Source organism: Saccoglossus kowalevskii, chromosome 8 (genome assembly GCF_978046115.1).
Source record: "Saccoglossus kowalevskii chromosome 8, keSacKowa6.1, whole genome shotgun sequence".
In the NCBI taxonomy this organism is placed as follows: domain Eukaryota; kingdom Metazoa; phylum Hemichordata; class Enteropneusta; family Harrimaniidae; genus Saccoglossus; species Saccoglossus kowalevskii.
The window spans coordinates 19,534,169-19,552,200 of record NC_140648.1 but is presented as its reverse complement, the minus strand read 5'-3'; the positions used below and the strand labels follow the sequence as shown (position 1 = coordinate 19,552,200).

The 18,032-nt window shown below is 36.5% G+C and overlaps 1 protein-coding gene across 1 annotated transcript in view; it reads right to left on the bottom strand.

Moving 5' to 3' along the window:
* The window catches only part of LOC100369511 (glutamate receptor ionotropic, NMDA 2B-like), a 72,231-nt gene extending 60,145 nt beyond the window's left edge, over positions 1–12,086 (bottom strand). The window contains exon 1 of the mRNA XM_085502741.1: positions 11,622–12,086. Coding sequence (XP_085358867.1) covers positions 11,622–12,086 — 465 coding nt within the window. The remainder of the gene's footprint in view (positions 1–11,621) is intronic.
* Positions 12,087–18,032: the final 5,946 nt, after the last annotated feature.

Here is an 18,032-nt window from a genome sequence, read left to right as displayed (position 1 = left end):
GTCTAGAATTTACTATAGTACATTCCAATATTTAATTGGTTATATGGTCAAACAATTAATGCAGATTTAAATTCCATTGACACCCGGTTTGGAAACCACACATGTTGCAAAATACACGCATGCGTAGAATACAATAAAATGTTAATCACATGCCAACGTACAAACAATGCTTTCTTATTATCGTACATTGAACTGCAACACTATCCATACGCTGGAATGACGTAACACACACAGGTAACAAGATGGCCATATGCGAGTTATTTGCATATGTTTTGGCGTACACTCGTCTCTGTATTAATTTACACAGTGACTGCTGCGTTATGCGTTACATGCGTGGTTGCCCATGTTGCCAGGCAGCTAATCTGTGCTTTTTCTATACACCTAATGTTCCAAATCCACACTGTATGTATCACGCTGTGTTGTCGCAAATGTCGCATTATTTAACCGCGAGAATGTTTACCAAAAGTTTTTGTGTTCATTCATCTCTCCGCTACAACATGTACTTACATGAAAACGTCAGAATCTTTTCCTGATTCTGACTTGTGAAGTATTCAGTACGACATCACAATATAGGAACCACTATCATAAGTTCAACTTTTATTGACACTTGGTATACCTGGAAGACGTGTCTCACATTAACTTCACATTGCGCAGCTTAATAGCACATGCTGCGTGCTATACAAACCTGGAAATCAGAAATTCAATCGCTAGATGGCGCTTCTATTATATTGTAAACATTGTAATGGTGTTTTGCATACATATTACCGACGCCCGCTTAAGATGCTAACTAATGGTAATGTAGGTCGGCCAGATGTGGCATAATTTCATACGAGGGTTATGTTAAAATTAAAACAGTTGAACCCTGCCGAGATATGTCAATATAAAAGAGATGTTTCTATAATACTTTTCAGAGAACAATTATCCTAGTCTAAGTAAGAGAGAATGAAACGTCGCGTCTGATCACACATTACGGCGCCAACAAAAATGAATACATAATTTATTAGCATTTTCAGTCTCGATGTATTTGATGTCTTCATATTTGAAGTAAAACAGAAAAAAATACATGCTGGGAGTATAGTGTTACTCTCATGGGTCGTCTTCACTTCTCTGAATTCACCAGAGATGAGCAAAGAATCAGCTGGGCTCCACTCTGTAGTTGAATATATCTTATTTAATCAACATCCAATTATGCTGAGCACGTAGAGTGCTTTGTGGCCTAATATGTTATATATTTATTCAAGTATATAAGCACAGAATAGGGTGACGATATACGCCCTGAAATATTTAGCATAGCAATATCAAATTATATCTTTGGAATTTTACATTTTGGTCCAAATCTTACTAACAATTATTGTCAACGTGTGATTGGTGCTTCAAAACAAATTTTCCTTCTTATACCGTATTTCAATTCTCGACTTAATTGTCGCGAAAAGACAGAATGATTTCAAATTGATAAGTAATTTACATACTTTTTTTTGTAAATAACCGTTTATTAATAATTAAGTAAAAATGTAATAATACAGCTTTACGTACTAGAGCATTAACAGATGTATGCGCCAATCAACGTATACGTCACACCTGAATAAACAGGGAAATTTTAACAAGACTCTTATTTTCAAAATAAATAATAACAATTATTGGTATGTGGAACGGAGACTGCAGGTTACGATTAAAAAACTCAACAATAATTTATTTGACTTAGCCATGGGGCCGTGCTCCTGGATTAAGCATTTTAAAAGAGATTAAAAAACTGAAAAAAAAAAATACTTTCGAAATTAGTTTTAACATTTTTTTGTATATCTGGGCTACACTGTTTAAATGTTGGACGGGGATGAGTGGAACATATAAAACCCAATTTAAGAATATTAAAAACATTTATATTTACAACATAATATATATATGAGTATTATCTTATTCTCTGTTATTCAGTAGGTGAGAGAGTTTAAACTTATTTTTTGACAATATTTTGTTAACGGCGAGTAGGCTTAATTTTGTAGCTAATTAAAGAATTTTATTAATTCGCTTTTTCATAGTTGAACAAGACACCAACTTAGTTTATTGAAAACAATACTAAGATTGAACAAGCTTAACAACCTATAAAATACAAGCTGATAGAATGAATAATTTGCATAATCATTCATCCGGTACACATTTAATAAGATGACTCCGATTACTGTTTTGTAAAATGTTATTTATAGCTCACTACATGTATATTCTGCCATCGTCTTTTAAAACTAAATTAAACTGATCATTATTTATGAACAGTCCTACAAATTATGCGGGAATTGTCTAATTAAAACAATTAAATGAATAATTAGATTAGTAATTTCTTAGTGTTTTCTAAAGTCTTGACACCGGATAATGTATATATCAGAATGTGAAGATGATTAACTTTAAGTGATTTATTAATCTGATAACTTTATAAAGATGAAAATAAACTACCTTAATAATACTAGATTGTATAATTCTATTAGAAACGCATCTTCGAACTATTTGTTTTATGCATAAAAGTGTCGAATTTATACTGCCTCATACAAATACCCTAATTATTTCAGGATATAGCTATATATAAGATATATTGTTTTATTATTCCTGAAAGCCAACAGCAAGCAATTGAAAATACCTATCCAAACCAACTTGATATTGTGATGCCGTCAAGGAGTAATTGCGACCTGTATGATTTTATGTAAAGAAGATTAACAAAACAAATAAATTGTGTCATCCGGCAATTTATCAAGAAGCAAGAGTTGATCTTCGTTTGTCATTGGTAAAATGTGTTTTATCTTAGGTACTAGCTATGTTATTGAATCCTAATATAATTATATTATACTCTAATGAAACATAACACCGCGTTACAATCATTGCATCGAGACTAATTTCATTTCCAATCACAACTTATAATTCTTGGTTTCTCCTTGTAAGAATCCTTGTCGGAGACAAAAAAATAAGGATCTTAGCGTGATAAAGTTTTAGTGATTGTATAGTTAAAAGAGGGATATAAAGCTATTACCTAAGTACGCATCAAGTTACATAATTGTATTTTTACTAGTGCTTGTTATCCTATGCACGCGGGTATGTAGTTAAATTCTCCGAGGAGTCTAATATATGAAATGCTGATATACCATGTGCCTCGTTGTTTATACGTACATTTTAGTTGGCTTCTAATCTCTAAATCATATATAACCGAGGAGATGTAATGAGCCCGCGACTGTTACCATGACATCGAGCAATTTTTTGCGGTTAATCCTCGCGGTGATCAAATATCGGAAATATCACATTATTCCATAGTAACCCACGCACGCATCTCCCCAAGGCAAGTTAGTCTCACAGTGTCTCGCAGTTACCAACTCAGTTACGCAAAAAAAAAAAAAAAAAATAGGAAGACTAACAAGTCGCACTTCATATTCACGCTGGTTGTTAATACATATAAGAAGTATTGTCAGTTTTTAATTATTGAGGATTAGCCGAAAGCTGTCTTGGCGTTCTTCAGGTAAAAAACAGAACATGATACCGAGAGATTAATGTTGGTTGAGATGAATAATTAAAAACTTCAGGGAGCGCGTCTGCTTACAGTGGCGAAGCGTTTTTGCCGAGTTGCGAGGTCGAATCCCCCATTTCATGTCTATATGTTCGATGACAGGACTCATATTTCTATTCCATCAAAGATATACATTTTTTCAATAAAACATTACCATGTGCTTGAAAGGAAATCTGTAACTAATTTATATATAAAAAAACGCATATATGATAAGATGAATTGTAATATCGCTGAACATCGAACCGCTAATATGAATCAGAAACAGAAGTGAAGTTGGTATACTAACAAATCTTTTGTTATTGAGAGCGCCGAATCCAAAACGTTTACAAGAACCGAAGGTAGAACATCACTGGATTCATTGCATTGAAACATACACAATAGAACCCCACTCTTGAATAACATTAGACAATATATATATATATTTCAATGATACAGCCATGAGCAAAACTCGGCGCATTAGAATCAATAAGTTAAAATTGAGTTCTAGCCAGAGGCTTTAGGATTACGGATAACAACCCACACATTGACCTGGGAGTGCGTCAGCAGAGAGAGCACAACATATGTCAACATATCGCGATGCATTAACATGCAAACATACGGTTTTAAATTAGTTCCGGGTCACCTAAAGCTCACTCACAGTTACGTCCCACAGACAGCTGATATATTTAATTCTTAAGATCAAACAGAGACGACATAGATGATAAATGTTGAGTTCTAATTGACGTTAGTATGTACTGTTATTGTTTTTGTAGACAGTTATTGGCATAAGGTTAGGTTATCCACATAAACGCGTTTTGATTATGTCCTTATTTTCAATATATATTTATATTGCATGTTCAATTTTGAACAGCTGCTCAACACTTTAACGAAGATTGTTTTGTAGCATGTATTTAAATACCAATTTCAATCAACCAGTTGTTCGGTAGGGTCTGCTGTCCGAGTCACCAATATTCCCGGGAGTTGATCGGGGCAGTTAGACTTTGGTCGAGAATGCTAAAACAAGGCTGATTTGAGTTATCTAGTTTATAGTTGGCCCTGTATGTTCCTATATGAGTTTGAATGAATATTAACAGCGATATAATAAACACCAGATTACATCCCCGTCGGGCTTTCTATAGAACTAAATTACCTATGAGACAGTGAGTTGTGGGCGATAGGGACGTTTATTCGAAGCAGAGAAAAAGGAATACAAACATCATTAAAATCGCGTGTTCGTTACCGGCACACGACAGCTGTAATCCAAATAGTAAAGCCTGTTTAACCCCGTGTAGCGGTGAGACATACAAGGTCATTGGGTCGACTTAAGTACAAACATTATTTTTGCAACGGGATGCACTAGATAATCATAACTAGATGAAAGCAGCGATCCAATAATATTTCTTTTACAGTTCATGTATTGTGTTAAACGGATTATAAATGGAATGCAATTCAATAACTAATAATTCATCTCTATTTTGCCAGGATATAACAATAGATCAGCAACAGTCAATGTAAAGTATTAATCGATTGGATTTAAAATTACGATTTCATTTCCAACCAATTAGTTCACCCACGTCCAATGTTGACTTCAGATGATGTTATCGCCCGTTCTTGATCATCCTTTGATGATGATCGCATGAGTTGTTGGTAATGTCGGAATGAATTTAACATCATCGAGAGTTGGGACATTCACCCACAGGCTGTTCCTGTTAGAATAACACTAATGAAGGGCGAACGAGCGATTATCAATGTAATCATCTGTAGGACTCTCTATCATACCTGAAAAAAAAAAAAAAAAAAAAAAAACGCTGGAACTGGCTTCCTTTTTCCGGCAACGCATAGTGTTACACATACAAATTAACGGTTATGTATAGTTAACGCACGTCGTGGTTCAGAATGTTGAATGTTGAATGTTGAGGCACAGGCGTGTCCCCTAATTTAATGTTCGTAGTTTCACAATTCCGATTCAAATTGTAACAAACGAGTCCACTCATTTCAGTGTACGTATCATCGTAACCTCTAGGCATTCATCTCACTAGTTAGTGACGTTTATCGTAATTCATTGCATGTATTCATTTCTGTATTATGCGTACGCTGATTTGACCATATGCTGTGACGGATTTTCTATGGACTTTAGTTGTTGTTGTTGTATTGTACTTTCACTATGAAATGTATATTGATCTACAGTTGGGTATGTTGATTTCACGTCGAACCTGAGACGATAACGTCTCTCATGGTATAACTAAAAGCTGCTGCGGTATGCGGATCGGTAATCTATACATTATATGTCAATATATTCCGATATATGACAAAAAAACACGCCTTAGATAGCCACCTATATGTTGACCTACGCCATGTACGATGCTCGTGTGTCACTGATCAGTAACAACCCATCGATATTTGCATACGTAATGTACCTTAAAAGTTAACGTTTTACCTCACTGGAACCTCAATGACTCAAATATTGGCATGTTGATTCATATGATAACAGTCAGTTTAACCTCGGGCTGATTGATGATTCGCATAACATATAAAGACCCGAAATGATCTTAGGGAAAAGGTTGAACAAATTAGTCGACTCATGTTACGGATATGCATTATAAGGACGACAAGGTTGCAGGAAATGGGGAGCAGAGTTGAAATACAGTCGTCGGTAGAAAAATTCTGTGTCTATATTGAAATAACTAGGAATGGTAAAAAAACACACACATACATACACGTTGTAATCATCGAACTTTACTGAATGTCATTCTGCCAGAGATAGTGTTGACAAATGCATGTACCAAGGAATATGACAGCCATAGCGTATGATCGAAAGGCTTCATTTATTGCGAATCAAATTTCCGTCAATGCAAATGTAGGGATAAACTGTTTCCCGTTTAGTTTTATATAGCCTATATTTTCTTTGAACTCGCACGAGGAGAAGAAATACGCCCCTCTCCAAAAATGTTTTAGATATATCTGATATATCGAGCTGTTGCGGATAGAAAAGAAAAGAACAGCAAACATTGTTCCATGTGAACCCATGAATCACTCATAACCGTTACATCAACAGAAACGTGTTCATTGACTTTTAAGTTATACACCGTTAAAACAAACACGCGGATACATTACATGCTCGAAGATGGCAGAGGATGTATGATCGTTAAAACAAAATTATTTAATATTCACATCATCTCTCATCATCTGCCAAAACAGGATGCAGTCACATGACCCCTGGGATTTAGTGAAGGCAATATTAAGTGAATTGCAATGACCCAAAGAAGAAGAGTTTTATAATGTAACAGTGGCCATGATTAAAATCGGAATAATTTGATTTCATATTGCTCAATCAATCTGTCATTCGTAGCAGTGTCCACTGTAGCCACCTTTTCCCAGGGGTCGTATCATTTATTCAACACGCGGGTGGTGTATATTGTGACCCAATATACCTTTGTAATAGCTGAATTCATATAGGGAGAGAGCATATACAGTTGTTGTCATAACTTCAATCGATTATTATATAAGACCGTAAATGAGACGGGTTATATCGGACGCTTTGATACTAAGATATAGTTTGGGACCAATGTTCTTAAAAAATTCCAATGTTTAATCAGAAATACACAAAGCGCAAGTGACATTTGACAGCAGCCGTGATTCCTAAAACAATTCTTGTTATTCTTATGGTGTAGTCGCCTACCACGGAGAGATGTAAATTCGCTGCCTGCTTCGACCTTTGGCGAGCCGTTCGGCAGAATACACAAAGATAATTCCTCTTGATACCTGAGTATCTTCAAATCTTCAGAAGGAATTATTCAGTACCTTTGGGTATATCTGTTATTTTAGATCATCTCAGTTTCATTATCAATTCACAGAGGGCAGTTGAATTCCCAGTTGGTGCCATATTTAGCTACCATAATCCGAGAATTTGCATATATGAGTGTGATGAGAGGTAATCATTGACCGAATACATTTTTTTATGTGGAACTGAATAAAGATAGTTTGCTATTATCTGATGCGCTTTATTATAGCCACCACGGTGATAATGACAGAAGATTGGACTCAATACAGAATATATTCTTCAGTCAAAACTATTTTTAAGTCATTCACGTTCAAAGCATAACGTGAACCGTGTATCATCGAATATTCTCAGCAATCGAATTCTACGTTATCATGGCAATTTCGTGATAACCTACTCTGACTTGATACGAAATAGTATTTTGCAAACCTTTAACAGCGATCAAATTGGTTAACATTATAATATGTGCCCCGCGTGACGAAAACTATTCATCAACGAACAATGTCTCGAACGATGTTATTCCACCCGCACATGACACTTTCCTGAACTTCTTAAAGGTTACGGCTCTCGTATGACGCATCACGTATTGTTCGTGCGAATATTCTTTTCTAATTTGGAACTTATCAATTCGCTGACTGCGTTTACATACGTATGACGTATTTACATTATTGTTATTAGGCTTTTATTGAATTTAATTTGAAAACGACCAATATAGATTCGCCCAGCAAATTGCTTATATAAAACTTAAATTAAATTGATATGAGTATAAGGCAAAACTTGCGATCGCGTTAGTCACGTACTATTCTTATGTGGATGTAGGCATGTTCATGATTGACTTAGCACGAATACGATCTTCTATATCATGAATATTCCAAGGGCGTGACATGTACATCTATCAAAAGTTCATGCATTCATGCGTATAGCTTCTGGTCATTTGCATCAACTTACATTTCAGATTGTTGTTGATAATTAACTATTGAGTGCCAGATAAATTATCACATAAACCTAATAAACACAACTATATAGATCATCGTAATGCTTATCGGCAAATCTCCAATGTTATCACAGGAAAATAATAGGCAGCGTCTTCGTGAAGATTAATTATATTTTTTCTCAGTACAGTTTCGCATCATGTACATGTATATTTCTTACCGATCTCAAACTTTTACCTATCTATGGCTACCTGATAATTACTATAACAAACTCCAACTACGTTTGTTATTTTCTACGCAGTATACAGTCATCTTGAATAGCTTTTTGGTCTTTTCATTCGGGGATCAATGAGTATTGGTGTACCGATCGATACCACAAATCACAACGCCTTGTATTCTATTCAAAAACGTCTATGATCCAATTTCCCTATCCAATACAGGATTTCCCAGCTTTTGCAGTCTAAAAAAAGGCATATCTATCACTGCGACAAATTATCATTATTTTTTTCCACTCGATTTCCTCAGGGCAACGGACAGTCATTATGGCATCTGTAAAACAAATATTTTCAATGGGAAATTGTTATGAAGTTCATATTCAACAAGATGTTATATGTTTGCTGAATGTTCATGCACAGCCAACTAGCAAAAACTAGCCTCAAATAATATTAATCAGGAAATGTCCAATGCACTGAGGCTAAAATCGCAGCTTAGTCAGTATTTATCCTCGGCTTGTCGATCTGAATGTTTACCCTGAAGTCAAGCCAATCAATGCTTCTTCTACATTTACTAGGTTATGTAGGAGAAGAATGTATAGTTATTACGCTCAGGGTGTGCCATTAAAAAGAAATAGCTAACGCATTTGCAAGATTACTTTTAAGTAATCCTTTAAGTAGTTTTGACCGACTACGAATACTTTGAGCGACCAGTTGATTTTTTTTACAAAGTAGCGTGTACTTTTTCTTCAAAGATGTCGACACGTCTCCAGTGTAATGCCAGTATATCACGTTTAATTTTAACTTCAGTATGAGCTTAACTTTTAATTATTTCTTTTTGTGTTTATTTGCGTGGCCTAAAAAACTAATTGTACAATCTGAGATATTCGGCAAAATTCACAAACTATGAGACATCATATAAAACCATGAAAATTGCAATAAATATATTATGCTTTTTTATTTCATAGGTTTTATCACAATATGAAAGGAAAACTGTCGATGGGGACTTTGTCAGTCATCGCAACTCACACGCAAACGGCCATAACATTGTAACAATGTTTCGACACACGTTGGGTATGCTGCGATCCAAAAGAAGATAGCTTTTTCTACACACGCGTCGGCTAATTAGGGCCCTAAATGAGCCACATTAGTTTGTAAATAAGACGATTTATGACAACTTATTAATTGTTTTCATTGTAATTAGACGACCTTTACTGATCATGCCGAAAGGGGATATTTATAATTTGATAATTAAGTAGGATTGGTATTATGCAAGATCGCCGTTAACATGACGCTTTAGCTGGAAATGTAACTGTCTAGATACCGACACAATTTGCATGTATGTCCATTTCAATTAAGTTTAGCAATTCAATTTCATTTACCCCGCTTTGCTATAATGACATTGATGCCATATCATTCACATAGCTTCCCATGTTTTGATATCTTTTAAATAGAATTTTCAGACAACTTCGCGGTTTTATTCGTGCACATATTTTTTGGACGGGAAATATTCTGGATTGTGGTTCGTGTGTGTTTAATATATGGTGTATCAGCACTGGCCGCCATACTTGTATGTATTGTTATTATTGTGGCGCATCTATTCAATTCATTATAAGGCATCTCTGGCTGTCAAACATGGCGTGGATAGACAAGTTCAGATTGAACAATACAGCCCAAATATCCTTCCGAATCGTCGAACCAACATAGCTACGGGAACCTCATGCACATACCCCCACTCCCACACACAGCATTATCACCGACCCATTTACTATTATACACTCATACTCCCCGAAGACAAATAATTTATCTTTTTTTTTACAACCGGTTCTATTTATGACAAATATCACTTAGATAGCCATAATTGCATCCATTCACTTCTGACTGATTTTTATTTTATTGATCTGAGTCACATGAATATGAAAAAAAGAGAAAAAAAAACCATCAGTATTGAGCTGGTGCAATTTCAATGCATAGCAGATCGAGCCAGTCAAACCATGAGCAACATTTGGTGTCGGCCACGATCTGTATATGCGACGACTGAAATAAAGTTAGACAGTCCGTATCGCCAGAAGCGAATCAGATCCAACAATTCACGCAAACAGACAACGAACCGATAGTTATATAAGATATTACGCCATGCAATCATTTACTGCGCTTTAGTGCGGAGACAATTTCCAATACGGCTTCTTTTTTAAATTCGCCCCGGGCATATTATAGTCCAGGACTGAGATACAGAACAACCAGGCTTTGATGACAGCTGCTCTTGTTATTTTAAATATTGTGAACTATTATTAAAACTGACTCACGAAAATTATACACTAACATGTTCTTTTTTGATCCCTTCTCTGCGATAGCGATTTATTTTCATTAAACAGTACAGCAAGACCATGGACCGCTAGTTCTAATCAGACAAACTTTATTCTATGCTAGGGACTGCATGACAGGCCTATGTGACCAACGTCCTATAATAATGCCGTTATGGTACGTCAATGCGCTATCCCAATAAAAACCAGGCACGCTCAAACGAAAGCATCTACGGGCCTTAAACCAATACAAGCTCTTCAAATTCACTTTCGTGGGTTCGGCCACACACTCAACTATAGCAAGGGGACAAACACTTATCTACATGTTCGACCCCAGGTAAAATTTGAACTCAGGTCAACCGATTATGAGTCCGATACAACAACCATTATGCCCCCCTTGACTTAAAACACGGGGTCACGAAACTAATTAACGTCGAATATATCCGATTATCCTAAATGAAGCGATAAGAGCAGACAATTAAACGTAACAAGCAATTGATTTCGCACTAAGTGAGATCGCGGAGCATTTCCAAGGCAACAATGTGATTTGTAATTACAGTTCAGATCGCGGCAAAAATTGGTTTATCCTTGTACCTTGTTGGTTGCGTGGTTACTATGGGACAAGATGGTTTGTGCTGATCACAATGGTCGATCGTATCACCAGTTTGGATATCAGAGTAATTTACGGAGCCACACGATGGCGAAAGCTTCACGACGTGTTTGATCGCCTCATTGGTAAATTCCCATGTGTGCAGATGATGGTTCTGTTCACGCATAAATTATCGCTAGTCGGACGATGTGCGCAAGCTGGTAATATGTATATGTGTGCACGGGGGAGGGGACGTTGACCTCAGAGAGCAAAAGAAAATAAATACTTACCTTGGTTTCAAACAACGTTTCAAGCGGTAGGCCCGGGTTAAGGCTGATAACCGGCAGTCCTACAGTCACTGCGGCAGTGACAACGTATCTTGACATCATGTAATTATCGGCGAAAGAATCCTCGTCGTTCGCCACAAGCAAGCCCTGGGCGTTGTGAGGCAAAAGCTCTTCACATATAACGCGGGCGATTTCGAAATAATTTGAAGTATCGAACTCTGGCACCGATACTTCTATGGTTATTGACGTCGACTTGCCCGTGATGTTCTTGTCCAACTGTCCGAATGCCTTCGCAGTCAAATTGGTTAACATATCCCGTTGGGTGCGAGTAGAAACAAACGCCCCAAGACCGACGATAACTTGCGAGGTCGTTGTCGACGGCAACGATAGATTGCGTGTCGTGTATTCCGCTGATTTTAAAAGACCGCTATTCTCCTTGGTGAATAGATTGTTGATATTCCCCCGCATTTCACCACATTTGCACATTAGAAAGGCAGCGAACAATGCCAGTACACTTATACTAGTAAACATGATTGAAACAAACGTATGTTTATAAATACGACACACGCTTGTCACTAAACAATACGAACAAAATAAAATAAAGGCAAAAAACGCGAAAAATAATGAACAACCATCAACAGAGTTCTATGTAGTACGGTGTGTGATAAATCAGAATGTTACGGACAATGCACCGACGGTAAACTCCGCAGTGGTCGAAGCGATCACAGATGCAGAACGAGAGACGAACGCAAACAGCCACGTCCTGCTCATGTCGGATTACTAACGGGGCAGATGGTATACTCATCACAGAGGAGGAGATTGCCACCGAGACAGCGACTGACGACCACGACCGACACAAAGTTAGCTCAGTGAAAACACGTCGCTGTAGACACTCGCTATACGTAAGTCATGGATGTCAACAATAGCCATATACATCAAATGTTCTTCCACTCGGCGTTGCGTTCGGACTGATACCGTTCAGCTGAAAGCTCCGAGGCGCGTGCGTATGTAAGGTAGGTTATCTCGATTCGTGGAGACGGGGGTGGCAGCAGCAGCTGACGGTATATTGAATGACTATTGAGTCGATGATGTGCGAAAGTAGAGCACCCGCCGTTCGTTTTTCATTTATCTTGTTAATTATTTCATTCTATACCGAACAGGAAATTCGGGGAATGTATGTTACGATTTCCTCCCACTGGTGCAACCGCGGGAAGAAAATGGTACATGTCGCACAGCATATAGTAATGGGATCTCCCAACTCGGCGGAATGATGTACATCATTACACACTATTATAAGTAATTATGTATTTACATAATTAAAAAAAAATCGCGAAGACTAAAAACACAAGCTGAGGGGCGCTCATAACGGTTCGGCGTACGGCAAAATGGGATGCGGATGTGAAACATATATTATACCAAATGTGATATACAATTAAATCTGAACGCAAAATAATCACAAAATAAACTACAGCCCATCCCCAACGCATTTTACTCTATGAAATACCGTACAAATGACATTCTGACGTACTCGCTGCGAGCGTATGGCAAGGAAAATGAACATGACGATAAGCGGCATTCGGACGCTGATTCTAGTCAAAACGAGTGCATTTGGATCGCCTTTTAATGAAAGTTTACAATCAAAAGCTATACCAGATTATGCGCATGCCTTCACTGAGGTAATACGCCACTAATATTTCTTTCCTTTGATTCAAACGCGGGTGATGGAAAACCTTTCATCAGAGTACTCGATTGTCGATTTCTTTGGCGTGCAGGAAGCATATTTCATGAGGCAATGTCAGCGACTGTTAAAGTTATTAAGTCCCGAGAGTAAGGTGGGATTAAATCAATATAATATATTGTGGGATCGGCTTTTAAATAAGCGCTCGAGTCAATACGGATAAAATACGTTATTAAACCGTGGACCATCTTGGGGGTTGAGACAAAAGGCTGTGTTCAACACAAATCCCTGGCCAACATTCCTGGGAACTTCAACAATAGCAGAAAATATTTCCCGATTCAATCCTCTGTAAAAACATTGTACATGTAAATAGAAAAAAAATATAGATTTGATGAACCTCCCGGTTTCAAAATGCTTGAAATTGAAACATCTGCTGCCGAATTGTCCAAACCGTTATCCCTTTGATGAATTATTTCTGTGTCGAATCGTGAATATTTTGTCGAATAGTAATATTAGTAGTTTTGTGAAATTTGTCATTTACACCCAAAGAGGGCGCTGTTCAAATAACTACAGCATTGTATGGTTGTCGGCCAATGAATATCTTGGCAACTTTTATGATCCCCCTTTCATACACAAAGTGCGTATGTTGTACGCGTGTGCGTTGTTCTAAATGAAAAGTGAAGTCATTTAATTGAAAACATCCGTACAACTGAATTCCTCTACTGTAGAAGTTAAACCCGGCCAAGTTAACATTTAAAATTAACAATAAAGTAAAGTTTAAATAATACATTGGCATTAATCTTTAGATTGATATAATGGATACCTACTGCGTTTCCTCAACATTAATTTCAATTATAATGTATTCAGCTGGAGAGATGGAATAATTTGAACTAATGTATTCTAAAGCATTTCATAATATTTCAAACCAAACTATATATACAATGGGTAATGCCATAATTGATGCTTCACATAACGCTTCTATCACGTCATACGAGATGAGATATATTGACTAGAGTAATGCTTCAAAATAAACTTCTATCACGTCATACGAGATGAGATATATTGACTAGAGTAATGCTGCAAAATAAACTTCTATCACGTCATACGAGATGAGATATATTGACTAGAGTAATGCTTCAAAATAAACTTCTATCACGTCATACGAGATGAGATATATTGACTAGAGTAATGCTGCAAAATAAACTTCTATCACGTCATACGAGATGAGATATATTGACTAGAGTAATGCTGCAAAATAAACTTCTATCACGTCATACGAGATGAGATATATTGACTAGAGTAATGCTGCAAAATAAACTTCTATCACGTCATACGAGATGAGATATATTGACTAGAGTAATGCTGCAAAATAAACTTCTATCACGTCATACGAGATGAGATATATTGACTAGAGTAATGCTGCAAAATAAACTTCTATCACGTCATACGAGATGAGATATATTGACTAGAATAATGCTGCAAAATAAACTTCTATCACGTCATACGAGATGAGATATATTGACTAGAGTAATGCTGCAAAATAAACTTCTATCACGTCATACGAGATGAGATATATTGACTAGAGTAATGCTGCAAAATAAACTTCTATTACGTCTTACGAGAGGAGACTCTCAACACCTCTGCTCAGGCAGAATTTTGTTTTCTCTCTGCTAATCACCTCAACTGAGCACATTAAAAGCACATTGGTTTGAATGAATCTCAGTATCTAAATTGAGCATTTTACTTTAACCAGCTGAAAGCACTACTGTATAGTACACGAGTTCAGAACCAAAATAGGCTGGACAGAACAAAGTATCATACATCCTCGTTTCTAAGGTAGTTATTGCAAGTATAAGATATTCTTACTTGCACAATCAGACGGTGATGATACAACAATTATCGATTCTTCCATGTTTGTTTATTAATTTGTTTTCTTCACATTATCAATATATTTCATGTACGCGGCTTCCTCCTCATCAACCATTAACTACTGTGTACACGAGGTCTTGCTTATATAGTACAGTTGTAATATTAAATAAATAATCTTATGCAACTACTTCTAAATAGACTCAGCTGTTTCAAGTGAAAGTGGGTGGGCGATGTTTCCCCGTTTTTTTTTAAATACAAGAAAATCGCTTACGGACGGGATTATCGACACAATCCGGGAATACGCGTCAGTTATTTTCAAAACTCGAAATGCTGGTGTGGAGGAGAACTATCCCAGAAGATTGTATTTTTTTTCTCGCCTTGCACAGTAGATTAATTCAAACAAGTACTAAACAGGATATTCCCTGCCTTCAAGGCGAGCATTGGGAACGCTATCACTGACGCATCGACAAAGTATTGCCAGTGACAGGTTTTGATAAACAAACTACTAACATGTACAAGGTACGAAACATCCCTGGAGTTAAATATGAATAAAAGAGCACATTGTTCTCGACGTCAATCTCGACAGTCGAAGATTTGATGATTCGATCATGTTTTACCCATGGGCTCTAGGTGGAGATAGAGTCGAGGTCGATATACTATTGCCCTGTCACATGAAAAGATCAAGGCAAGTTTAAAATTCATATAATGAGTTTGGAAAACCAGAGTTCAATATGTATAAACTAAATATAATACATTCCTTAGAATTGCTACTTATTTTAAATGCGATGAATCTGTTTACCCACCAGGTTTTTGTGATTGAACTGTCTCTGGATCCGTAAATATGCTGACTCTAAAAAAAAAAAAAAACACATGCAAAATCTCGACCATACACCAATTTAAGACTTTCAGGATTCAATACCATTTAAATCACATTTAATTTGTATTGTCTGTCTGTTTGTCACACGTCATCTTACAACAAAAGAACAGAAGTCACCGTTAGTGACAGGTCTCTTGGCGGAGAAACAGTTACGTAAGTCTTTGGTTAAACTCGTGTATTTTTACATTGATTATCATTTTACAATCATAATTTCACAGAGCCATTTATAATTCATATATTGTTACAGATTTCATTTTGTATTGAAGAGACCGTCAGTAATTGAGGCAAGCGAAATACAAGAAAAACATTCGTGCCGTACAATTACAATTTTCTGTTTTTCTGAGAGCGCGGCCGCCATTTTGAAAAGTGAAACTTCAGGTCATCGGTAACATACCTCAGTAACATATAAATTCTGTGGCCATTGGCTAATCGCTTGACCCTGTATCATATTCGATACGTAAGATCGCAGGCCCTAATCGCAGGTTTCTTTCGTAAAATTAGATTTCTAAATTCATGCAACTAAGCACGCATTCACGGTAGATGGAAATTCTGGGCGATTCCTTCGAGATGTTACTGAATTTTATTGTTGTAATCCGTTTTCAATTCCACCCGCCACCACCACTTAGTGAGCGGCGATCGTAAGTAAATGATCGCGTATTGCAATACTTATTGTGTATGTGTGCAGTATCATGCCACCAATTATTCAATCATATTTTGCGCCCCCGGGAAATAAAATGACAGACATTCACTCAAATATTTCATTAATTCGCAGACAACAAAATGAAAAAAAATAATTAAGGTAAAAATAGTTTTTTAAGGTATTCAGTGCATGCCACTTGTATCGTCCCCCACCCTTGTCTGACGTTTGATGTCGCATTTTCACTTCGGGAGAAGTCGGAAAGCCGGAAACGGGAACAGTCGACTGCGACAGGAAGGGGCGTAGCTACAACTTGGAATTGTTTTTCAATTTTATTCGAAGACTATTTATTTTATTTTTTTCACAAATGTCCATTACAGGACAACAGAAACAAACAAAATAAATATATAGGTGGATATTTCACAGACACTTTAATACAAATGTTTTTTTATGGTTATACAGATGACCCAGGGTATTGTGGGATAAATGTTCTTTGAATGTAACCAACCAAGTCCCAAAAGCTATTTAACATGTCACTTTAGGGAAGCAGACTTGTCGACACTTGCTACTACTTATAATAATAACCCGTATGCTGGAGCACGGAATACGAGAATGTGGTTGATGCTTGTCAATGAGGTGGTGGTAGGCGGTACTCACATGTAAGCACATCCGTTATGACGCACGGCGTGACCTTTTATATTCAAAACGATGACAGAGATTGAACTTTATACTATGCGACAACTAGCGTTTTGATAGACGGTATTAATATTGAAAATGCATTTTATGAACGTCATTCCAAAATTAGAATTGTTCAATAAATGAACAATTGGTATACCGTCACTTTTAAGCAACGGAATACGAGAATGTGAATAATCTGAATTATTTTTGCAGAACAAACAATCCATTTCATAGTTACATTTCGCCAAATTAGATTAACAAATATAATAAGACAAAACAAAAATATATGAATAAGTGTACTGGGAATATGTACATATATAAAAATAAATCTGTTTTTATTGCAGTGAAATTAAACAATTTCTTGCAGCTCAAATTCACTCAAATGCAAACAATAATATATATTTATATATATAAACATTCAATAATCATGTATGAGAAGTAGAACATACTTCATAACAAATTTACGACGTGGCTTGAAAAGCGTTTCATCTATAAATTGGTGACAACAAAGGAAATGAAATAAACATGATGACACAATAAAGATGTACAACTGAAGAATCCAACGGCGACACCTGATTTGAAAAAAAAAAACGCCAGAAAGCATGTTCATGAGTCCCACGCGAAGTATACAACGCCAGTAATATATATTTTTTGCGTACACAATATGCGTGACGA